Source organism: Pinus tabuliformis, chromosome Q, assembly GCF_031772625.1.
Source record: "Pinus tabuliformis cultivar Carrire ecotype Pingquan chromosome Q, CPIR1, whole genome shotgun sequence".
In the NCBI taxonomy this organism is placed as follows: Eukaryota; Viridiplantae; Streptophyta; class Pinopsida; order Pinales; family Pinaceae; genus Pinus; species Pinus tabuliformis.
This window is the reverse complement of record NC_142296.1, coordinates 406,029,945-406,056,242: the sequence shown is the minus strand read 5'-3', so window position 1 is coordinate 406,056,242 and position 26,298 is coordinate 406,029,945. Positions and strand designations below refer to the sequence as shown.

Genomic DNA, 26,298 nt, shown 5'->3' with positions numbered 1-26,298 from the left:
TAAGCCAAGGTTCGAATCCGACGCAGACCGAAAGAGAAGCGGCTCCGTCGGAAACGAAGAGAATATCGGCCGTACTTTAGTGGCAGAAATTTTAGTGGTCCGGAATTTTGATAAGGAAAGTAATTCTCCATTGTTCGGATGCCACCCTAAATTTTGAAGCTTCGGTAGAGGTTTCCAAAAGGCTGCACAAATAAATATATTGGCGGACTGCAAGGCTTTGTACTTTCGCCGAACGGAGCGTTGGTTTGTTCCTTTGAATCAACGGACTTTGATATGGCGACTTGGACTTTTCCCTCATCATTTTGGTTGATTGATTTTGGGCTTTGATTGATTGTAAAATGGATGCATTGCCCTGTATTTTCATGCCCTCCAAGTGTGAGCTTTATTCGTTTCGATCTCTTTGTCCTATTGTTCTTGGACATGTCTTGTTCGGAACAGGTTTGACAAGCTTTAAGTCGGACTTTTTTAATGATTTTCTGTGAAAGAATGACGCTTAAGCTTTAAATATATATCCTTTAAAACCCAGTGTGCTTCAAATACGGTACGATACAGTTTATCAAAAATGTTTGGCATTGCTGGTCTGTTTTTCAGGTCATGAGCTCTAACGGCTACCATCTCAACTTTGCCGTGTGAAGGCCTGTGCGCTTCGACCCGGAGTCATGAATCTTTATTTTGATGTGTAATCCCTGCATCTAAATAATTTTCTGAAGCTATAGGAATGGATATCTCATGTTCAATCCTCGTATAGCGTCATGATCTGTTTCACATTTCATATTCATGAACCTGCTTTCTTTTGAAGTCCTTTGAAGCTCTAGGGGTCAACTTCTGGAAATTCACAACTTGAAATCTTTTTCCCTCATCCTTTCTTCTTCGAATTAATGGCATCTAAACCACTGCGAATTTTGTTTTGATTTTTCTTTTGGACACTGTTTTGAAATTGAAATTTTCTGTTTCAATTTCTTTAACCTCCGGATGCGTTGAACTTTTGTTCTGATTTTCTTTTACACACTGTTTTGGAATTTGACAATTTCTTTTTAAATCTCTTTAACTTCCAGATGCATTGATGCAAATTCTCATCATCATGAGAAACTCTCCAAAATTGGTCATTCATATTTATGCTGTGTAAACTTTCGGTTTTTATTTTTGGAGTTCATTTCCAAGTGAACGGGATACTTAAACATGTGCCGCTTACCGCACTGCCAGGATTATTTGGTCATTCTGGTAGTAATATTCTCCGTGTTGATTCCGAGCAATTGCACAAACACTGACGGAAATATTAGCACTGCTGGTAATACAAGGCCTTCTGTTGTCAATGTTGCCGCTCTTTTTGCATTCAATTCTATGATTGGAAGAGTTGCAAAGCCGGCTCTAGAATTGGCGGTGAAAGATGTGAACAGCAATGAGACTCTGCTTAACGGGACAAAGCTGAACCTTACTATGGTGGATTCTAATTGCAACGTCTTCTTAGGAACGGCAGAAGGTTTGCAAACTAAACGTTTCTTTGCGGCTGACCTTTGCTCTCGTTGTATTTACAAAAAAGGCTTTTGACAACTCTGGATGACTCTTTGGCTTATTATCTTTGAATAAATGATTAGAGTATCAGTCACTGTTTGAATATTAGGCATTAGGATCTCTGTACAAAGGGCACAAACCTCTATTGCATATTAGACAAGATGTGAGATGCACTATTTCAGAAATTTATTTTCAATAAACTTATCAGAAACGTCAGTGTGAGAAGGGGTACAGGTACAGCTTGTTCTCAAATTTATATAGACGATGTATCGGAAACTTATCCTGGAGAATAAGTTAGACGCATACACAGTATTCTGGCATTTGGAATGGATCCGAAATGATTTGAGAACCCTATGAGTGAGTTGGCTGCTAGTACGGCACTGGATTTAGAAACGCAATTTCTTATAGACGTTTGCCGTTTTGGAAACAAATTTCGGCAGAAACCGCCTACGTTTCAAGAGAAACGCATTCGTTTCATGAAGAAACAGTCCTTGTTTTTCTCCATCAGCGCATTCAGTTTACAACTGGGAGCTCTGCAGCAAATCATTTTTCTTTCTTGCCATTTCTTAGTCGGGTTTGTAGTAATAACAGTTATAAAAAATCCTATCGCATTTGTATAGAAAATCCACTAGAAAATAGGGTCTTTTGCTACACTAATAACATATGAAATTGTTATGCTGGGATGTCTTCGTAGGTGTCGGACAGTGCCCATCATGCGGCATTTTGCCATCAAATAAGGATATTATTTATAGCAGAGTAAAAATGAAATCAGTTCGTCAAATTCCAACTCTGGTGTTGGGTTTCTCTGGTAACCGGATATCTGTAACTGGCAGTCAGATGTATGTTGTTTCTTGTCTTTGCAACTGTGAACTGTGCAGCAAGTACTTTCTTTCTCACCATCTAACAGTCGGGTCTGCTCTGGTTGTTCTGCTGAGACGTCTTCATGGTTGTCAAGTTTCTTTACTAACGAGGTTGATGTGACTGGCAGTAAGATCTGTGATCTGTGCGGGTCTGTCAGGACCTTTTCTCACTTTGTGTTTTGTCCTGTAGGTCTGTCTGCTTTGTTTGCCTTCATTTCTACCTGTAGGAAACCCCTCATCCGTTCCATTAAAATAAAAAGAATCCATCCCCAGGAATAACCGTCCCCTGAGAAAATATACATGATTGGACGAAGTCGGTTGCAATGACAGGATTTTTATGTTGGGTGAAATCCGGGGGCTTCTTCTTTTGACCGGCTGCCATGGAGGAGGTAAATTGTTGGAGTAGGGTTTTTCAACCTATCCTTTCCATTTTTAAGAGCACCAGCACATGCAGCTGTTGACTCTGTATATGTGTCAAGATAATATTGGTAAACAAAGAAAGGAATTGTACTGATATTCATTGATTTCTTGTAAACCAAGAGAGCAATTATATTGATATTTCCAGTATATAAAGGGAGTAATTATATTGATTTTACGTAATGTAATATTTGAATTTTACTTAATATCATGATAAATAAGGGATAGATAGATATATTTTATGATATTAAATGGTTGTATGTCATAACAAAGTTAATATTTTATATATTATTTTTGAAAGAAACTGGGGCAAGAACAAATCATGGACTTGACTTAACTTTTTCTTCTTCCATTCATATCTGACCTCTTCTTGATTTGTGAGTGTGTCGTGATGTGCCAATTTGATCTTTCCTTGATTTATGAGTATGCTGCACAGTGTAGGGAAACATGCCTTTTCCATCTTCCCTTCCTGTAACATTTATTTACGTTATTTGCTACTCCCTTTTTATCAGTTGGGCACCTTTCTCCTTCTATATCTGACTCTTCAAACCATTTTCTAAACTACTGGTTGCATGTTTTCTTCCTCCATTTTAGCTCATCTTAGCTGATTTTAACCGAAACACTATTGCTGTCCATGGCTGCCATTTTCTCTATTTACATGTTCTTTATATCTGCTATTGGAAAACCTAGGAAACAACTGAGTAATTAGCCTAGGTTACTGCAAATTACTTACTCTATTTAGACTGGTGCTTCTCCAATCATAGGGGGGTATCCCTAGTGTTCATCTATAGTCAATACTTAAGAGAATTTGTGGTTAGTAGTTGTCCTTGATGTGCATGCAAGCAACATAGGACCCAAGAAGACTTGAGAGTTAAATTATATGAGAGAAATTTCAATTCACAAAACTACTATTCGATAGAGCCTCTTCTTTACTGGCTCAAGCTTCAGCAAATTATGATCCTGACACCTTTGCTGAAGCTTCAGGTCATCTAGATTGGGACGCAACTATGAATGAAGAATATCGTTCATTATTGGCAAATGATACATGGGATCTTGTTCCTCTTCCAAAGGGACGAAAACTTGTTAGATGCAAATGGATTTACAGAACCAAGTTTGGATTAGATGGAAAAGTTGATAAACATAAAGCTCGTCTTGTTGCTAAGGGTTTTTCACAAGTTGAAGGCATTGACTATACTGAAACCTTCTCCCCTATTGCCAAAATGAACTCTATCCACCTTGTTCTTTCCCTTGCTGGCTCTTTCAAATGGGAAGTCCATCAGATGGATGTTAAATCCGCCTTCTTGCATGGGGACTTGCATGAAGAAATCTATATGGAACAACCTCCTGACTTTATACAAACAAACTCCAACCTTGTATGTCAGCTTAAGAAATCCCTTTATCGTCTCAAGCAAGCCCCTTGGGCTTGGTATGCCAAAATGGATAGCTTTCTTTTAGATACTGGCTTTTCTAGGTATCATCTTGACAATACTGTCTACACCAAAAAAGTGGTTAAGTCTCAAACTTCGCAAATCTCTTGTTTGCTAGATCATGAGGGTTATTCTAAATAGACTTGTTAGTCAGGGCTAGGGTTCTATGACTTTTTGCTTAAACTGATTCTTGAATCCCTGCAACTTTGCACAAAATACTCCAAAAAAACCTTCTATGATATCAATATGATATGTTGTGGTGGATATAACACTAGAACGATTCGTCACAACATATTCGATAAACTTAATGAAATCTACACTGTGTAGGTTAATTTTTCCTTTAGATTTCATATTCTTCAATAGCTAATGTTTTACTTGAATAAATGAAATAATTGAAATGTGACAAATAAAGAATAAAATGGACACTCACACCATTCATAATAGACACAAATTTTGCTTTGCAAAACCCTTACAGGAGAAAACCCAACTAGAATGTGAGGCTTCTCTGCTCTCTTTTTTCTCTGATATGGAAATATGCAAGTACAAAGGAAGAGGGGAAGAGGTACTCTCTATGGATTTACCTGAGAGATATAGCCAATAAGGCTACTACAAAAATGAAAGCCTCTCTATTTTTCTCTCTAACTTCCCACTCTTAATTGCTCTACACAACTATGGAACAAAATACAATAGCATAGAATGGAACCCCTACTCCTAGTGGCCCAATATTTAACAAAGCCTGATTGCCAACTAGGGGCAAGGTGTGACTCTCTCAACCCTCACTTAGAGTTATGGTTTTGAACCTTCAAGAGTCTTCTTCAAAGCCAACATGTGGCTAGCCCCACATGCATGAGTAATGGGAGATGATGTGGCATCCACTTGTACCATGGTGGTCAACATGGCAGGTCAACTAGTGGAAGGAATAACTTTTGCATATGAACTCCGACTGATGCAGTTTTTGCACTGTTGGAAAGGTCTCAAAGTGTATATCAGTTTTCTTGGGTCCAACGCTAAAGTGGGAAAGTTTCAACCCCAAAAAATGTCATTTAGTGCCTAAAACTGGCTTTGGAAGTTTTCATACCCTAATTCTTCAAACTGGGACTCGTCAGTAAAAATGATCTTACAAGATGATTCCTTCATTTTTTCACTATGAAAGCATCGCAATAGATGTAAAATAATATAATGGTTCAATATAACATCGATGTGGAGAAGAGGATGGCCTGCTACTATTGTAAGCTTCATCCTTCAGAAAAGACAAATCATCTTTTTATCCTTTCTCTAATGATGGCACTAGGCTCCACTATCAACTGTTAGGTAGTAAGCCACGTGTGGCTTTGATTAGTGAATGGGAGGTGGAAAGTGGATGCTAAGACCGCCTCAAACAATTGCAACATTCTCTTTCCAAAATTCACTATGGGATTCTCCTTAGCAAGATTTTGTTCCCGACTTTTTACCTCAAACTTGCCTGAAGATATCATCAAGGCACCGAGAAGCTCCAATGCTGCCTTTGAATTTTGTCACACTTGGGATCCTACCATGGTTACTAGTTTTTTTCTTTAAAATTGGTTGCGCTTGAACTTCTTCCAAGTCTTCTAACTTCTTCAGAGGACAATCAATGGAAAAATTATTTTGATAATAAAGGAAACAAACAACATGCTTACCTCTAGAATTAGGCAATGTCAATTGCTTCCTTGTCTTCAAGACTTCTTCTACATTATCCATGGTGCACAGGGGTGTGGCCAAACAACATGCCCCAAGTCTTAAAGACTTAATATGCCTTGCTACCATAAGGTTGCTCTTGTGCACTAGCTCAACCTATCATTGGCGCTTACTGCTCCCTTCCAAGTCATGGTGAAAAGTGGCTGAAGTATTTAAGGTTCGTGCAGATACATTGTCTTAGTTGCTTGCTGCACTAAGGCACTAAGTTCGTGTTTCCAAATCTTCAAGTCATTCTTCCAGTTGCTTGGCAACTTGTCCCAAAAAATGTTGCTTTGCCTCAAGTTTTCTCAGACATGATGAAGAATGCTTTGATATCACTTGTTACAATAGTTACAATGGTGAAGAGCACCATTATCTCAAAATCAACTTTGGCATCACCTTTCCTTTAGAAAATGATGGAGAGTATGCAAACTTGAGTTTCTCCCAAATTAGTTCTAGCACCTAAGGTTGTGTGGCACTGCCTTGCCTTGATTGCAGGGGCTTGACCAATGTATGCTTACTACAACTAGATTACACCTCTTTAATTAAAGTCTTCCCATGAATTTTCCTTTAACTACAATATGTCAACTGCAACCAAGTCCTATCGAACCAAGTTCATTCAATAATTGGCACGCATCCAACTGCAACGTTTAAAACACCCCAACAACACTTTAATCTCTAGCCAATATTTCAATGCTTAGCCAACATAAGTATAGCAAAGAATATTAACATCCAACATACACAAAGTCCACAACACATGTATAGGCAACACCCAAGGCAAGTGCCTTAACTTTATTTAGATGAAGAATGTTACAGATATACAAGGGAGTTGTAACCTTTTGCTTACAACCCTATTAGAGATGTACAATGAGTCAAAAGCAGTTTTTCCTTTTGCCTATTTCCCAATAGACTGGCATAATCCAATCCCTAAACCAATCATATGTTTGCCTCCTACAACTCCTATCCTTTTCTTCTTGTCATTAGTTAGTGTAATTCGTGCTACTATGCCAACCTTGAACTTAGCACAAACCACAAAGTTCCTTCACACTCTTTGTGAATGATGATGAACGATTGATTCATGACATAGCACCTTTGAGGCATCCACTATGTATGCAAGATTTATTTTGCAATTGCAAGCCCCTCCAAGCCTAAGTGGACTCAAGTGTACACATTACAAACTTTGGCTTTGCCAGGTGGTGCCTTTGACCATTTTTATGACTTGTTAGTCAATTGTCCAACGTCCAATGGTGCTATACAAAAAGTGCCATGTGTCGAACGAGTGTACCCAACCACATCCATTGTGCCTGTTACCACAAAATCTAGCATGCCTTGAAGAAGAAAACCCTACAAGAATAAGAACTAAACTAAGTGATAACAATGTGACAATGGCCCACTATCACCATAGCCAAATGCCCCCTGCTCTTTATGGACTTTCACTGATGGGAGGAGTCCCGGTAAGATGGATAATCACCTCTGATAGATATTCTAGGTTTTATGGTGCTAGGTGATAAGGTAGGACCTCTCAAGGGAAGCTTTATGCGATAATATAACACTTCTAAAGGTTCTTTGCTCCCTCTAAGAGACCTAGAAAAGACTTGTGCAAGACCTAGGGTTTTATAGATAATTGTGGATAAAGGCACTTCTGAGGTCAAGGCAAGGAGAAGAAAGGACTTATTATGATTTAGTTCACCGAGTACTATGGTCATACAACCCTCAAAGCAGTCCCCAAGTTAAGGAAATACAAACTAGGGTTTCCCTCTTAGGGCACACCTAGGGCAAGAGATTCTATGGGTGAAAACCTCTGTTACACTGGAACCACTCCCGAGAGGTGGGAAGCCCGTTCCAATGGTTCCAATGCTCCCGGGAGCTTACAAAATGTATGAGAATGTTACTTTTTCAGCGAGAGTTGCAATGCGAGTTGGGGAAAGTTGCGGGAGCTTTGAAGACTGTTTTTTTAGAGTTTCGACATTCCTTCAGGTTGGGGAATACAAAACCTATGGAAAAATATGTTGAACTGCCCACAAAACATGAGCCTATGTTGAAACCTTAGTAGGAAGAAAGGCCAAAGACATCCTTAACATTGATATCCTTAATTAAGAAACTGGAGCAATCTCTTGATGGGTTAAGGAAGCGTGTGGCACCTCGACATAAGGGCGATATCTGGGATGTCACGTTGATGAGTATTTCTTTTGCTGCTATATTATATATATATATATATATATATATCGCAGAAGATTGTGTGTGCATATTGTATGTGGCAGTCAATGCTTAAAAATTAGAGTTGCTTTGCTTTTTCTCTTAAGAATAATTAGAGAAACATATGTAAAACTGTTCCTTTGTATTTTTAAGCCAGATTGTTTAAAAAAATGGTCAGGTGTCAGAGCACTGATAATGAACTTGACATTTTATATATATAAAAGGGAGAGACTCGGAGAGAAAGACACCCAGAGAATATATTTATATATAAGAGAGATTATATATTTATTATTTATATATCTAAATTGATTTTAATATTTGAATATTTTGATTCAATATTAATTTTGATTATTATATAAATTAGATAACTAACCAAATATTTTATATTTTTATTTTTTAATTATATAATATTACCGCTCCCGAGGAGCCATTTCCTGTAGATTTTGGGGAAACCTCTAGCTTTTCCTGACACCCGTACCCAAGTTCCCAATGTTCCCACATTCCAAAAACTCATGCAACATAGGTGAAAACAATTGGATGCTTACCAAACTTTGAGATCTTGTAGATAAGACCCTAGGCTTGGTGTCTATGCTCTTGGAATCCACCAAATCACTCTCTAATGCAATTCACTCTATGTGCTAGCTTAGCTGTCCTACATTAGGGGACCAAAATTTTGGAAAGGAAATTTATGGAGAGAAATTGAGTTTGATCACCAAAGGCTTGGACTAGTGCCTTGTCCTTTGGGCATATGGAGTACTAGATGCTTTAGATTTGCCAAAGTTGTCTTTAAGGAGGTTAAGAATTGATGCTCTAGGTACCAACCCTCAATAATTACCCACTCAATAATTATGGAGTTTTATGGAGAAAAACAATATTTCACCACTAGGAACATTCATCACATGTCATACTATGATTAATATATGCAATTGTCAACCAAATAGCTTTCAAAATTTATCTTCCCAAAATCAGGGCACAATATATAGCGTTAATCTAGTTATAGCAATTCCATACGTTAAACATATTTCAAGAGCAAAATTTCAACAAAAGGAACTTACAAGATGACATGCAATATATCTATCCACAATCAAGAGATAGCTCCAAAAGAAGATCAAAATTAGCTCCAAATATAGAAATGCATTGAAGATACTCCAATAGCCAATCCAGGAACTAGTGTGAATTTGCCAAAGAGGTCGAAACTTCCAAGTGATGATGATTAATACAAATGGAGTGATGTTCTATTTATGTGTCCTACTAAGTCGAATTATGCCTAGTAGCCCCTTAACATTATAAAAATGGGCAAGATACATCCCTTGGTCACAAGCCGACCAAGTAGCTTTACAAAATTATGAATTAGCCATCCAAATGCAAGTCAGAATGATGACACCATGTTGATGTAGGGTTTTTGGAAGGCAACGTTGAGTCCTCTTAGTGCCAAAACGTGTGAGAGGGCTCCATAAATCTTAAACTAAGGCATGGCCCCAATTTTGTATTTGGGGCACAACACTGGTCTCATGGGTCTCTTGGTAATGGAATAGCCTGTAATGCTCCAATACTGAGGGATTTGAAAATGGTGCTTGTCTTCCCATGTCTCAATGGATGAGACAAACCTCCTCTGGGCCTTGGATCAGCTGCCACACTACGTGGTAAATGCTAAGCCGACTAGGGCACACTGGTCCAAGTGCACCATTTGACGAATAATGTGGGGCAATGAGCAGACTATTGAGGGTTATGGCGTGAAATGACGCTTTGCACAAGATGGGAGTCCCATGGCTCTCAACACTTCACCCGAGGATGTCATTATGATCCTCTGGTGGACTTGGGTCCTAATTAAGTTGCCCAACCCATGTTGAAACCACCTGCCAATCACATATATATTCCAGTGTTGCATCCTCACCATTAGGTACAATAGTTCTTTAATGCATCTAAGTGAACCAAACTTGTTTATCAAGGGCACATTGAGACTTCATATGAGGCTTCCCTTCCAAATTTGGGGTTTTGATCTCAAGGTAGAGTTACCTCCCTAGGTAGGAAGGTTAATAAATGACCCTATTAGGTGTTCCTAACCCTAAGGGGAAAGACAGGTCCTTGGTAAATCCTTCAAGTGATTGGTGGCATATGAATGATGATGGATGGATGGGGACATGGGAGTCTTAGGGCTAGATGCCATGGGTACAAGGATGGCAATGATGAGGGATGTCCTTGTATTGGGTATATAGATGTAGGAGGGAGTAATTGTGGATACATGAGTTACCCTGGCCTTTGTTTTTCCACCCCTCTTTCTTTGCCTTTTATCTTTTCTTGATTCTTCTTTGTATTACTGCTCAGGGGCTCTAGGAAATGAGAGTGTGCTGTGTAAGATATAAAGCAATTAGTACCCTGTTAAGCTGGCGTAGTTCACCACCCACCACGGGTTGTGATGTGCATGGGTTCCTTAATGATGTGGGGGCACTCATGGGCCTTAGGAACCAGAGTGATAGCCATAATAAGGGGTAGAACTCATGTTTTGCTTTTTCCCATGTGCTAATTGATGTCCCAACCATCTTTAGCATTTTATAATATTCTTTTTCTTTGTTTCTTGCTTATGGCCATGATATGATGCATCAACCTCTGGGGCAACATTTCTAGGCTTGACCTAGACATTGTGGACAAGGGGAGGAAAAGTGCTAATGCCTTGTGGACCCAGTGGTCACGTGGACCCAAAGAAGGAAAATGATGAAATAGGGCTTGTAATGTGCGAAGGGGAGTGAAAAATGTGGAACGAGAAAATGAAACAATGCTACCAAAATCGGGGATTCCTAATTGGTGGCCTTCATGAAACCATAAGTGAATAAGGGAGATCCCACAGGAGTAGGATTGAGGATTAACCCCCCATTGAAGGTGAGGGAACAAAACCACGATCAAAACCCTTCCTTCTTCCAAGTCACCCAATAATCGATGCCCAAAATGCCTAGGAAAAACAAGCATAAGCACCCAATTGCACATTAAAAAACATACCTTTTAGGTTGGATTGCCCACCTTCTAACATATGCTTTTGACAGATGGGTGAGGGGACATATGATTGATGCAGGGAGCTGAGATCAAATGGCACAATATATCGACTACATCGATGATTGTTAGGCGCTACTGGCTAAAGAGATATCTAGGAGAAAAATTTCTCCTATGGGGTCACCCACTTTTGGTGGGCAATAGTCCCTAGTAGTGCACCCATGTGCGTTCAATGGATGTGTCCTTGATGGATGAGTGCTTAGTCAATGTGCACCCAATGAGTGCATCCCACGATTGTGCTTTACGGATGTTATTGCCCAAGGGAACTTCTGACGTTTGTCTCAATCCCCAATTGTGGACCGCACAACTCTTTGGGTTCACATTTATCCCAAGCACCCAAGTCTACAAATGTCAGTCAAGTTCTCTATGCCAATCTTGTCCATCATGTATCTTACGTGGGATGACCCCCTCTTTGCCTTCCCTTGCAAATTTCTCTCTCAAGCTTCTCTTAGTGTGTCTAACTAGTGTGAGTTGCCAAGGTTTGTGGTGTGCCTAGGTTGAGCAAGGGCACCTAACATGTCCAAAGTGCACCTTGCCATTGTGAAAGGGTGCCCAAAACCAACTCTTCTAACCATCAACCTTTCATAATCTCTGTTTGTGTTGGTTAATGACCATCGAGGTCATCATGTGATGGAGTTGCTCAAAGCCATTCAAGGCTAGGGCATTACAGATTGCCTCCCTGTTTCACCTAATGACATTGTTGAAGTTCTTTGAAAGACCCTTTGCATTGCTAATTTTAGCCTTTACCTGCTCCTATAACTTGTGTATTGTTGCCCTTCAATCATTCGAGACCTCAATTTCCATCAACCTCTCCCATAGTTTCTCATGTAGGATGGTGTCAATAAGATTTTTGAAATTGACAAAATGACTCCATTGTTCTTTGTCTTTGTTGTCCTTGATCTTTTCCATTATGTGCCTGTGTGAGGAATGGTTAATGTTGGAGTGTTTTGGTCGGAAACCAGCTTGTCCTTTGGCTCTTTTGTTCTTTTCCTTTGCCAATTTGGTCATTTTTTCCTGCACAATCCCTTTTATGAGCTTGGCAAAGACTGGATTGATTATGATGGTTATGTAGTTCCTAGGGTTGTTTTTGTCTCCCCCTTTGGATATGAGAAAACTGAGGTTTGTTGCCTTGCTACGAGGGAACCCCTGTTTGATCATTGTATTAAAGTTGTGATGTGTTGGTTGTGTTGAAGAATCTAGGGCAATTAGGTGTAGAATGATTCTTCGGGACTAGATAACAATTTATGAGGTCTTTTTACAATTTGTCTTTGTTAGCTTAATCATCTTCTTCTCTTATTAATACATGTGTGTGTGCTTCATCAAACTGCTATTTAAACATAGAACAAGAACACAAGATGTTGGCTCTCTGCCAGGGCCAAAACCTCTCTTCTCTTGAGAGGAAAACCCTTCGGTAAGTTTTCTCTTATTGAAGCTTCTTTCTTGATCAATGCCAAACCCTAGACCCTTGACTAGAAGATCCTTCAAGCACAAGTCAAGTCCTTCCTTTTCTCTGCACTATGTTTCTCCAACACTTTGTCCACCTCCTTCCGACACTTTGTTCCTCGGTACTTCGTCCTTCTTCCGGCACTTCATCCTTCTTCCAGCTCTTCGTTCTTCCTTCCACTGTTAGTAGATCTTCTAGAATATATACTTTATCTTTTGTACTTAGTGATATCCTTCACCTAAGGATACTCCTTCCTTCTCTTGATCATTTGAGCTCCTTCTTGATGTATAGTGGTAGGCTTAGTGTGACAGCACTGCAGCCCTAATTCTCGCACGTGTGAGAGGTACCTTAGAGAATTACGGTCCTTTTCCTTTGCTAGAGAGATAGGCTTCTTTGCTTGACTTGGGAGGCCTTGTAGGCCTAGTTTCAAACCCAAACAACACTAGTTCATGGACTGTTTGTCCCTGCTGTCATACCCGCAGATTTGTCTTCCTTTTCTTCGCACGTGTGACTGTTTCTAGCCCTAGAAACAGTCCTCTACCTTCGCTTTTCTTCCTCCTTACTTCGCTGCACTTTGTAGACCCTTTTAAATTTATTTCCTTTCACTTTATCTCGGCTTCTTCCTTCGCTAATTTCAGAGATGATTGCGTTATCTTTGGAGGAGTGGACAGCCTCTATATATAGAGGACTGTCCCTCCTTTAGGCCGACTTGCTGCCTTGAGGCCGACTTGACTTCCTTTGCTTCGATGGGTGCTTTTAATGGTGTCATTGCTTCTTTTGATGGTGTCTTTGCTAGGAGACTTGACTTTGCTTGGAGGTGACTTCTTTGACTCTTATACACAATGTAACATACCCTTAAGGTCTTTAGCATAATTCTTTTGACCTTTTGACTTACCTATAGCACTTTAACATGTGTTAGACCTACTTCAATGAGCAAGAAACTCATTGACATATATCATAAAAATAATATTTCTTTTCTTGGATAAATACAAATATCAAAAGTACATTTATGAAGACCGAACCTAGTTACATTTCCTTCAACAGGTTGAGGGAATCCTTTCCTCATTTCAGATATTCTGCTTGCAGCCCATATACCATCCCTATGCCATCTTTTTGATACCCTCTTGTGCATCATCTTTTGTGAAGACTTATTTTGTGCTGGTTTTCAGTAATTGCTTCCTCTCTACTGTGTTTCCATATAGGTTTTTTAAACGAGATCACAACTTTCCCTTTGCCGGGTTTTCATATAGGCTTTTTCACATGAGATAACCATGGGGCCAGTGTGATATATACTTAAGAAAATTACAAATTAGTGTTGCGAGTTCCTATTTGCATGAGATTAGGACAGCAAGAAATAGTACTGAAGATGGCCAAGAAAAAAAGCAAGAAATATTCAAGATGACAAAGAAAAACCTAAAATCCTGTTGGAGGGAATTGCAGACCCAAACACTGATGGTAGTCAATGATATCACACTGGCATGTGTGTGTGTGTGTGTGTGTGGGGTAGAAGTACAAAACATAAGAATTTCCTTTTCTCATATGGTACCAATTTTCTATTTCATTTCATTTTGCATTTCTCTTTTTTGATAACTTAAAATTTGTGCAAACCAGTCCTTGGATTTCCAGTGTGGCTTCAAAATTTGTTAAATTATTCTTAATTAAAGAACCAACACTGTCCTTGGGGTGTAGATCAGTTGGCAAGGCACTCGCAATGTCACTGGTTCAAACCTCGACTAGTGCATGTACCATGTGTGGGGCTGTGTGGATACACTTGGAGGTTATAGTGGTAGTGGTTGGAACTTGGAATCAACCCTATGTTACGTGAATACGAGCCAGGCCCAGTTGCTGATTCTGCCCGTCACAAAAAAAGAAGTATCAACACTATGAATCCTAAATCTTCCATCAAAAAGAGTTTATTGTTTTAGGGATAAATTAATCAGACTAAAGAGAGGGAAAACAAGTAAGGTAAACCTCTGTATTGATTAATAACAAAATGATTTTATGGATAAAAAATACAAGCATTATAAGAGGTATAGGAACATCATACTAGATAGTAGAAATCCCATTACCATAATATGTGTCGAATGTTAAAATTGTCAACATTTATAAAAAGGAATTATTATATTGAAGTAGGAAATAATATCTTACTCGGGAGACTCTCACACTATACTAGCTCGCTCTTTTTCCGAGGAAGTTTTTTCACATTGTCAATGTGGATGTCATAGATATTCCGGTGGTTGACTTGTTTTATTCACCAGTCAACGACTCATGTATGATCATTGGCTTCTGTCACTGATCTCTCTAAATGCTCGAGTCTGAAAGCCTCTGCTACCTATATCTTGAGTGACGAGGTTTTGCTGGAACCAGTGAATACTTCTTTTTCGCAAAATGTTTAGTTATAGGGCAACATTTTAAAGAACAGGGTAACATTTTTGGAGGCAATTTCCTCTTCCCACCAAAGAAGGAAAGCATATCCCACTGGAGTTGCTCTCTAAGCAGAAAGGGTTCAACACAAATTTGAGTTTGTTTAAACTTTTACCCAAAAAATTATGAAATCCATTCTATTGATATTCTTTGTGAAATTCTCAAAAATAGTGCTACATTTTTCTCTCCATAAACTAGATAGAGTACTGAGCCAGAGGAATTGCCAAACCCACGGGGCTTATCTTCTTACCTGGCTAAGGATCACTTTAGAGTTGCCCTTCAACGTATGGGGTTTATAGAAAAATCTTGAAACCGCTACCCTGCATAAGACCAATGTTGAGAGAAGATTCTTTGGCGAAAATCACATTAGGATTCTTTTGTCGACGCGTTTCGAACCAACAAGTGTGGTTCATCATCAGGACAAGTTGAATGAACAGATCTCGCTTTCCATATTAAATAGATAGAGCAGAAACTCCAACGGCTAAGACCAATGTTATCTCCTGAACTTGCAATTACAAAATATGCCCATAATATTTATTTCTTGCCACATTAGGATGCACATTCCGTCAGTCAGATTGGATCTAGTGAGTCTCTGTTTACTAGCCAATCCTTCGAACAAAGCTTGCCATCCAAGCACCCTGTATTTAGAGGCACAATAACTTGACCAAATGGCACAATCCTGCATTCCTTAGTGCTCTTCATTATATCCAGTCAACCATATAGAGTTCCGTTTCACAGTAATATTGGGCTTGGGCTTGATTGGTTCATATAAGAAACAAGACTCAAATCAAAGGCTTATGTTACCAGTGGGCTGAGTATCATCTTCCCACATCGGCTGATTCAATAACATTAACTATATCAGGTACGCTGGCTTACTCTTGTTATTGAGGGTGAACCTATTGGAAGTGGGCCTCCATGTAAACCAATTATGGTGTTCTTCGTCTTAGAAATCCTTCCATTTGCTTATTCATTGTTTTGGAAAGAAATTTATCATCAAGCTTGGCAAAACAACCCCACGGCCACCAAACACTGCTACTACCAAGGTACGAGCTATGTCTAAGCCCACGAAAATTCCGCCTTAGTTAAAGAGGCCACGGTACTTTCAAATCTTCTTCAAGGTATTAGAGCTCTAGATAGTGAAGTCGAAGGCATTACAGATTTGAAATTTTATCTGTAAAGGAAAAGGACCTCTCTTGATGCATACTAGAGATTTTAATTGGAACTTGAGCAACATTGACACCTTTTGCCTGTAATGAAATGACCATCATAAACGTTGAATCTAGAAACTTATAAAATTTGTTAATACATTGATTTGTATGGAGAAAAATGAAGGAAATGCGATCTTAAGTGGACGGTATATGATTTAAACGAGAAAATGAAAAACAAAATAAATAAACATGCCATTAACCTTAAATGCTTTTGGATGTACGAAAACAACCTTCCTTATATGTCAAGATCAATTTATTTACTTGTTCGATGACTTTTGCTTGTTTTAGTACTTTCCAGTAGCTGAAGATTAAGATAAACAATTTTTTTTCCTACCACTGGCAGTGAATTCACTTAGCTGATATTGATCATTTTGTGAGGATGTTTTAATTTTTTGTATGAGAAAAGCATATGAAATTGAAAATTTGATCATTTTGTGATGAAATAACCTAAATTGATAAAAGCATATGAAATCTTAGATTCCTATATGGTCATGCTGCCAGTAGAAAACTCTAGGAGGTGATAATCACTTCTTTACCAAAAAGTGGAAATGGACAGCCAGGTGTACGGACCTTAAAGGGTCTGCATTTCAAAGTTATTTTTCTTTGAGCACAAACCTATGTAGCTGATGCACCTGTAATAATTTATATGGCCCATTAAATCTTAACGGTTTGTTTGTTTATCTTCAATACTAGATCTCAGAATAGTGCCCTTATTACATTTTGTCTACTTTCTGAAGTACATATAACTCTATGATGTTAAATTTCTTCATGAATGCGGTTGTAATATTGCTGTCTTGGAGAAGAAATAGGACATGTGAAGCATCCTGTGTTAAGGAAATTTTATGAGTGATAATCCATGCCTTTCATCTCTGTTTTGAAGTTGTCTTGTTTCTTGGTTGACTAGTAAATATCATGTTTTTAACAATCTTTCTTATAAATTTAGTGGACTGTTGCAGCTGGTAGCTACATGTTCCCGAGCTATGCAGCTGCCACAACTGGCTTTTACATTCAATTTACTAAACTTGGCAAGCTTTTAATGTGTGTACTTTATGTATTTTTAATCCCTTCATAATTGAAAAATATAGTTTCTAATAAAAGGTTGGCCTCAATGCAGCTTTGGAATTAATGAAAAAAGAACTGGTGGCAATGGTGGGCCTACAATTCTCCGACCTTGCTCATGTAGTATCTCTTATAGCAAATGACCTTCAAATACCACTTTTGTCCTTTGCAGCCACTGATCCAACTCTCACATCATCTGAATTCCCTTATTTTATCCGTATGGCCCACAATGATGCGTCTGAGATGGAAGCAATTGCGGCTTTTGTGGATTTTTGTCGCTGGAGAGAAGTTGTGGCTGTGTATATGGATAATGACTATGGGAGAAATGGTGTTTCTACATTAGGGGATGCTCTGTCAAATCTGGGAGCTAGGATTACCAATAAGGCAGCTATATCTCCTGGAGCCAGCAGAAGCGAGATAAATGAAGTCTTGGCAAACTTGAAGTTAATGGATACGCGAGTTTTTGTAGTCCATATGTATTCAGATTTTGGTCTTAAATTTTTCTCTGAAGCTAAGGACTCAGGAATGTTGAGCACTGGCTATGTCTGGATAACCACCGATTGGCTATCTTCTGTTTTAGATTCTGGTCTGGTTGGAGCAGACAGCATGAACTCACTTCAAGGGTTAATCAGCCTGCGTCCACATACTCCAAATTCAGGACAGCAGCGTGTATTCAGGCAAAGGTGGAAAAAATTACAAACAGATAATATGGTTAATGTCTCCCTGAATGCATTTGGACTGTATGCCTATGACAGTATACTAATGATTGCTCATTCTATCAATACCTTCTTGAACCAAGGAGGGAATATCTCTTTTGCAGAACGATCTATTCCATCAAGTGCAGGTGGAAGTGATTCAGAATTAGCAGCACTGAAGGTCTTTAATGGAGGAGCCCAGTTACGAAAGATAATACTACAAACAACTTTCAAGGGCATTGCAGGTCCTGTACAGTTAGACATGAATAGGGACTTGATGAGTTCTAATTTTGAGATTATCAATGTAGCTGGTACAGGCCTCCGCAGCATTGGTTACTGGTCAAATCGAACAGGCTTATCAGTTAACCCTCCAGAAAATACAGTTGCCAGTAGTGTCAATCAATCTTCTATAAAGCCAAAACTCTCTCGTATTATATGGCCTGGTAAAAGCAAAACAGTGCCACATGGTTGGGTGACTGGCAAGACACTTGTGATTGGTGTGCCTAGAAAGTCAGGCTTCAAAGAATTTGTAACAGTAAATGGTAGCAGCCCAGTGAAAGGGTTTTGTATTGATGTGTTTAATGCTGCAGTGGACTTGCTTCCTTATAAACTTCTGTACACATTTAGGCCTTATGGATCAGTCGTTTCGACGCCCAGTTATAATGAGCTTGTGAACCAGATCACTTTAAAGGTTGGTATCTGTTAAACTTATATGCCTAAATTGGTTGATAGCACAATTATTGATGTAGAACTGTGTTTCCCCTAGGTATAAGCTCAAAAATATTCTTGGAGAACCTTGGATGATTTATCATGCATTCTGAAAATAAGTATAAGCACATTACAGTGCAGCTATTCATAGCTGAACTCCTGCAGAAGTTTGATGCAGTTGTAGGAGACATTTCAATCACAACAAATCGGTCCAAGATTGTGGACTTAACACAGCCTTATATAGAAACGGGCCTAGCTGTGGTGGTTCCTGTAAAAGAGGCAAAGTCTAGTGCATGGGATTTCCTGCGTCCATTTTCAGCAGAGATGTGGTGTACAACTGGTGCCTTTTTTCTAATCGTAGGAGCTGTTGTATGGATTCTAGAGCATAGAATAAACCAAGAATTTCGTGGGCATCCAAAGCGGCAAGTTAGTAATGTTCTCTGGTAAGTGCAGTGTTATGTATCTGTGTGTAACTTAAATTTAATTTCTTGTTGTGAAGTGCCCTATGTTCCTTACTTTATATAGCTAAGATTGAACCAGTGTTATTAGGACTAGATTGAACCAGTGTTATAGGACCAGATTGAACTGGCCAGTCCAACCGTTTTGAGACAAAAACCAGTTTGGACCAGTGACTTGAACCGTTTTTGTGAACCGACTATTTTCACTGGCCAGTTCATAAAGCTGCGTAAAATGCAGCAAGTGGGGCCTGCTTTGCTTCTTTTCTTTATTTTTTGTCTTAGCTGGGCACTAGCCCACAATGGGTGTCTAAAATTCAAGTCTATGGCCCTACTATTAATATGCAATTCATGGTAATGTTAAATTCTTAAAGTAAAAGCTTAGTCACCAGGTTCGAGTTCGGCGACCATGAAATTCGAATAAAGTTCGGCAACTAAAATTTTGTCGATAAAATTCGACATATAGAAATTCGAAAAAAAATGTATATTAAAGATAGATATGCATATGAGAAATGGTATGGCAGCAAGTCCTGTGAGCAACCATTCATAACTGTTCAAAAAATAAAATACATCTGAATCTTAAAATACTTCAATCTTTTAAAGATAGATTGGCATAAAAAATACAAAAACAGTTTTAAAGCATTTTCATTGTCCTTTCAAACCCCTGTTGACTAAAGATGGAGTTATTGTTCTTATGCTGGAACAAGTACAAGACAGCAAAGGCCAAAAAAATTCACTTATATTGGTTTAAATATGACACATGATACATCCACTAACACATACAAATAGATATTCTTTTGGCAGTTCAATGAAAAACTCTGCATTATAATTTATAAGATACAAAACCGTCTGACAGATGTATGCTTTCCTCACTGTGCATTTCCCAAGAAAAAGCTTTTGTGCTGACATGAAAAATAAAGCAGTGAAATAGCTTGATAGCAGCAAAATCAGAAGCAGAAAAAACCAAACAGAACTGCATAAAGGTAACTCTATTTCACATGCAAAAGACGGTTTAAAGTTTAAACTTTAAAGTAGCTTGGCAGTTTTAGAAAATTGTTCATGCAAAAACTAAACTAGAAATCTAAAACAGGAACACAAGTTTTATTCTTGATGTTCCTGTTGCCCACTTGTTATATCAAAAAGTTCTATGTCATCAAGAGCAGTATGAGATGTGAATCCGCTAGATGCTTCAGCACCAGATTCATCAGTGAATTCCCTGTCAGTGTTTATGTCACTATCAATGTACAAATCAACATCATCCATTGTTGCATTTGGAACAGGATCGATCCACGGAGTAGAAGAATTGGATGACTCTTTAGCCACATTCTTCAATGCCAACTGCAAGTTACTACGAACATAAACAAGATCTTCTAATCTTCCAGATGACAATCTATTTCTTTTTTTGGAATGAATGTGGTCAAAGGAACTCCAATTCCTTTCAGGGAACCTGATGTCTTCACTCGATCCATTGCATTTACTGCCTTCAAGAAAAGTACCCCTTGAGGACAATAAACAAGCACATTGATCAATGGGCGATGACACAAATCTGACCAACCATCACTCAAAATTGTGCATCCTGTAAGCTTCCAGGACTCTTTAATATCAGCCAACTTTCTTGTCACTCTGTCTTTCGCTCTCTTTAGCAAAGTTGTCCTTAAAGCTTCAGATCCAGGAGGAACATAGCCCTTCCCAAAATCAATGGCCTTTTTAATTACATTTTTAAAATATGGACTCCTCACCACATTAAAGGGAATTGCACATGCATAAAAATACTCAGCAACAGCATCATCAACTTCCTGTTTCTCAACAGGTTTCCAGAATTGATTTAATGTTTTCGGTCCACCTGTTTTTGCTTGAGGAGCTGTAGAACTTGATCCACCAATGTTTGAAACTGAATTAATGGTGTTGGAGGAAGACATGGCAATCTCCCTCTCAATTCGCTGCCTCTTATTTACCCTTTTCTGCTTTTGCATCTGTGAATTGGAATGGTCTTTCTCCACTGTGGCTTTTTGTTCATCGGTGATCTTAGTGCAGGCTTCAACACCACCTCCACTTCCATTGCTAATACCGAGAAGGTGATCCACTGCTCTAGTCAAAGTGCCAGTGAAATTATGTCCACACAGCTGACATGAAAGATTAAAACCATCTTTTTGGACAAAATTCCAAGCTACAACAGTTGATTTTGGGGGTGCCATTGGAATTTAGAAGTCTGAAATGTCTGGCACTGCAATGTCTGAAATGTCTGCAATTTTTTTTGAAATTACATTTTCGTTAGTTAGAATTTAGAAAAAGGAAAAGTGATTCAAAACAGTTTGCAGTTTGCACACATATTTATGCATATGTATCAGTATGTTTCAAGATTTAGGCTCACAGGCCTGTAGGCTGTAGCTATTACACGAATATATAGATCTATGTAAATATAATGCAGTGAATTGTTTTCTGGGCAAATTCCAAGTCCAGCATTTGTTACAGGCTGGCGTACACACAGAACCTTGATTCCTGAACAGGTGTTATATTGGCTGCTGTTTTGATGGCACAGTTATACTGCTAAATGTTCTTATCAGCACTTTTTTCTTTATTGGCATGTACTATGGATGGATACTAATATACTATTTATATATACCAGTTTTATTCGGATGTATTTTATTTTTTGAACAGTTACATAACTGGTTGCTCACAGGACTTAACAGTCATTTTTTCCAGACAGGTTTTTTGGACCAAGCCACGACCCACTATATGGCTGATTTTTGAAGTGCAGTTCATGCACATTATAACTTATAAGTTATATGATCTAACAATTGGTTTTAACATGTCACTAACGCAATAATGGTTCAAACTGTTGTTTTATAATTTTATTACATTTATACATAAATATTCTTTTAATTTACAGTTTTACTGGCAATTGGAATTTGGATGCATCATGCAGTAAGTTAGTAACTGGTTGGGCCATAATCAATTTCGCTCTAAGGTGTGGAAGAAAGAAACTTTTACTGTGTAAAGTAGGGACATGCCAGAATGCGGAGGTGTTGAAGAAATATAATGAAAGCTTCTCCACAGTCTGAAGAAATAAGGAGGTCAAATTCATCACATTTAGAGGGCCGAAATTCACTGTCTTAAGGACTGATATCCCAGCATTGATCTCAGATCCGAAATTATCTTCCAGGTGCCACAAATTCTCGTTATTCCTCAGTGTTTGTTTTGCCCAAGCAGAGGTCAAGTTTCAGACTTAATGGCTGAGATACAGTGAGGGTGCTTACAGGGAGGTTGCAACCTACATATTAGATCATCCAATTGATGGTCCTCAATCATTGGTTGGTGATGAAGTTGGCTTTGCAGGGGTTCCTCCTACAATGATGATTAAGTGCTCGCATAGTGCATTTCACGTTTCAGCAGGTTTTGGTAAGTTCAGTCAAGAGCCAACGGTGGGTTCTCTACAAAAGTTTGTGGAAAGCTACAGCAACTGTGAAGACATGGGTCCTCATCCAGCTGCATTTCCTATGGAGGAAGTGCACAGGATTACTGTGTTGGACATGCGTTTGGCAAATGCAGATAGGCATGGTGGGAATATCTTAGTTTGCAAACGAGAGGATCAATCATCAATCCAACTTATTCCAATCGATCATGGGTATTGTCTGCCAGAAAATAGTATACTCTGTCTCGGTTTATTTATATTAATATATATACACAGTCAGACTTCAGTGTACAGTTCGCCATAAAGTTTGAACTCCTACCTGAACCGTGAACGTTGAGGCCTTGTGAACTTCACAGTGATACGCGTCGGCAGGCTGCAGCTGAGAGTCGAGACGCGTCGGGCAGACTGGTAGTGGACTGGTCACTGAAATGAAAGTTATGAAACCGGAGCAGGCTGCAGCTGTAGAGTGTAGAGTCGTTTGCTGTGACTGGTGAGTATGAAACCCTTCGCCCTTCGCACAACCAAACAATGCAACAATGAAACCGGCGAGCAATAAAACCCGCAGCCTAAAGCCTAAAACGCGTGAAAAAAAAATGAATTTAATCGAACGTCAGGCGAATTTAATCGAATGTCAAACGATTTTGTTCGAGAAAAATTCGAATTCGGCTTGAAATTCGAGTTCGCCATAAAATTCGGCGAACTCGAACGAATATATTCGTTTCTCATTAAAATTCGCCGAATTTCGAATTTAATGGTTGAAATTCGCCGAATCTGGTGACTAAGAGTAAAAGTGACATTTTCATCCTTTTACTTAAATTTTTAACATTACCATGAAATGATTCCGTATGTTTGATAGTGGTTCCCACCTTACTCGATTTCATATAGAGAAAGTAGAATTTTACATTTCACTTAAAATCCAGCAGACTTGACAGTTTTTCAAGATTTCAGGGTTGGGGGGATTGCAATGTTTTCATTGGATTTTGTCATGTATGAGGGTGTCAATCTAGCATTTAGTCAATGGCACCCATCCCTCTATGTACCTTGATGTTAGTGGCATTGATTGTTGAACTCCTCTATCGTGATCCTACTAAAAATATACCCATCACTCAAACAAAATCTTGAATTGACATTTCAAGAATTTTTTTATCTTATTTTAATGTTTAGAGGATGATATTGATGACGAAGATCCCAATATAGGCAAAGCTTTTGATGATATGTAGGTATTTGTTGTAGCATGAATATTTTTGGATGCTAAAGGTCATCTGGGTCTTGTTTTTTTGATGTATTTTCAATTCAAAGATGGATTGCACTCTGTTATTTTGGTTATGTTCACCCTTACATGCTCTATAAATGAGAGCTTTTGCTTATTTGTGTATAAATGGTTTGGATTCATATGAATGCATATGAATATATGTGGTTTTCTTTAAAATTTGAATATTTTGTGTTTTTGGTTGACTGGTTTCGGTCTGGTTCTGACCGGTTCCTGGTCCGGGGGTTCTACCGGTTTGATGACTGGTCCCATTCTGGTAACATTGGATTGAACAGAATATATTATACTACAAGTCTTAGGCAACCATAATTTTGCAGCATTTAGCCTGTAATAATCTATGCAACTAGAAAAGGAGTTGGAAATCTCAGGCTTTCTAGATATCCTTTCGTGCTCACTGTATTATGGTCTATATTGCATTAAGTTTGTTGTTCTTGAATTTATGCAGGAATGCCCAGAATGCCCTTCAAATGGGAAAATCTAGTTATCTATGAGGTTCTTAGAGATGTACAGGATTAAGTCACTTGAGAAGGATATGTTAGAAATTCAAATGGAAAATTGGCAATCTTAATCAGTCAAACCGCATAATATACTTTCTTTATCAAGAATTGGAAAATATGCCACATCTTTTCATATATTGATGAAATGGCTTACTACAATGCAATACTGTTTTGTGCAGGTTTTCTTTCTCAACGATGTTCTTTTCACAGAGTGAGTAATCATTCTTCTCATTTCTGTTTGTGAGGGCTTTTAGGTTCCCTTGAGAACACGTTGGGTTGCTTTTTGTGATCTGCTTAAAATGTATGAATTTTAGTGAGAATAATGAAGCTGCACTAGGTTAGCAATAAAGAAAAGGTATATGTTGAATTAAATTTAGGAGACCATCTTTTTGCAAGTGTCAAAACAAGTTTGTTGAAAAGCAATCAAATATAATGTATATCCATGGCATTGATGCAGAGGAAAACACTAAAAGCACGCTTGGACGAGCAGTGCTCATCATATGGCTATTCGTGGTCTTAATCATCAGTCAAAGTTACACTGCAAGTCTTACATCAATCCTCACAGTGCAGCAGCTTTCAACAACAATTCAAGGAATCGATGGCTTAGTTTCAAGCAATTTTCCAATAGGATATCAAACAGGATCATTTGTTCAAAACTATTTATCAGAAACGTTCAATATAGCCAAATCCAGACTAGTTCCTTTGGATTCAATCGAGCACTATGCTAGAGCATTATCCCTGGGACCAAACAGACCAGGAGGCGTAGCAGCAATTGTGGACGAGTATCCCTATATTCAATTGTTTTTATCCAAAAGATGTGGATTTACCACTGTGGGTGGACAATTTTCCAAAAATGGATGGGGATTTGTAAGTAGCCTTCCTCTAACGTTTGTTTTATCATTTTATTCTTCTTTACTGAAATATGAAAATCATGATAAGAACTATGCTTATATTATCAGGCTTTTCCAAAGGACTCCCCGCTCACAGGTGACATGTCCACAGCAATCCTGAATCTCTCTGAGAATGGCCAGCTTCAGAAAATTACTGATAAGTGGTTGAAAAATGGTACATGCGGCACACAGAGCAGTCAAGCCAACTCCAATAAGTTTGGCCTGAACAGATTCTGGGGCCTTTTCTTAGTGATGGGAATCATATGTTTTATAGCGTTGCTTGTATTTTTCTGTCGCATGATTTTCCTGTTCACTCGTCATGCTGACAGATATATGGAGGATTCCAATGATGGCTCCCATTCCTTGAGCTCAAAAAGTGCAAAGATTGTGAAATCATTTGCCAGTTTTGTTGATGAGAAGGAGGATAGTGCAAAAAATGGGAGGCTCAAGAAAAAGCGATCCGGGAAGAACATTGATGTGGAGTCTGAGATGTATCAACGTGGATCCTTAACCTCCCCAAGTGATAACTTCTCTGTTAATCATGGAGAAAAGCGATCCGAGCATAACATTGATATGGAGTCTGAGATGTATCAACGTGGGTTTGTTACCTCCCCCAGTGATAACTTCTTTGTTAATAATGGAGAAAGGCCATCCGAGCAGGCCATTGATATGGAGTCTGAGATGTATCAACGTGGGTCCTTTACTTCCCCCCGTGATAACTATGCCATTTCTCCTCATTAGTTCTGCACTTGCAACTGCACTATTTCAATGACTAGCTTGAGGAACATTTGAAGATGTAAATATGGACGCCCATTATAGGAAGAGACCAGGGACCAGTTTGTCACTGTTAGATGACAAGGAGGAGAAGTTTCTGTGAAAGGAAGGGAGCTTAAAGAATGTTGTCTGTGACTTAACAGTGGATGGCCAAGGCTGCTCTCTGTAGTTAAGCTGCTTCAAATGTAAGTGACATTGTTATTGCTTCTTTTAAATGTAATTATGAATATTTATTTCCTCTTATAAAACCAAACTTTTATCTTTTCTCGATGGAAATTTATGGCAAATCAATTACCAATCAGCTCACCCT

General features: G+C 38.6%; 1 protein-coding gene across 3 annotated transcripts; it reads left to right on the top strand.

Moving 5' to 3' along the window:
* Positions 1-26,250, top strand: LOC149219897 (glutamate receptor 3.3-like). Of its 3 annotated transcripts, XM_089384533.1 has the most exons (7): positions 2-438; positions 592-1,480; positions 17,343-18,673; positions 18,856-19,133; positions 24,504-24,535; positions 24,782-25,191; positions 25,284-26,250. In XM_089384533.1, the coding sequence occupies exons 2-7, from the start codon at positions 1,180-1,182 to the stop codon at positions 25,953-25,955; spliced, it is 3,024 nt and encodes a 1,007-aa protein (XP_089240659.1). In that variant the 5' UTR covers positions 2-438; positions 592-1,179; the 3' UTR covers positions 25,956-26,250. The 3 variants fall into 3 exon arrangements, with proteins under 3 accessions (XP_089240660.1, XP_089240659.1, XP_089240658.1); XM_089384534.1 differs by having other exon boundaries at positions 1-1,480; positions 18,859-19,133; XM_089384532.1 differs by having other exon boundaries at positions 2-1,480.
* The last annotated feature ends 48 nt before the right edge of the window (positions 26,251-26,298 follow it).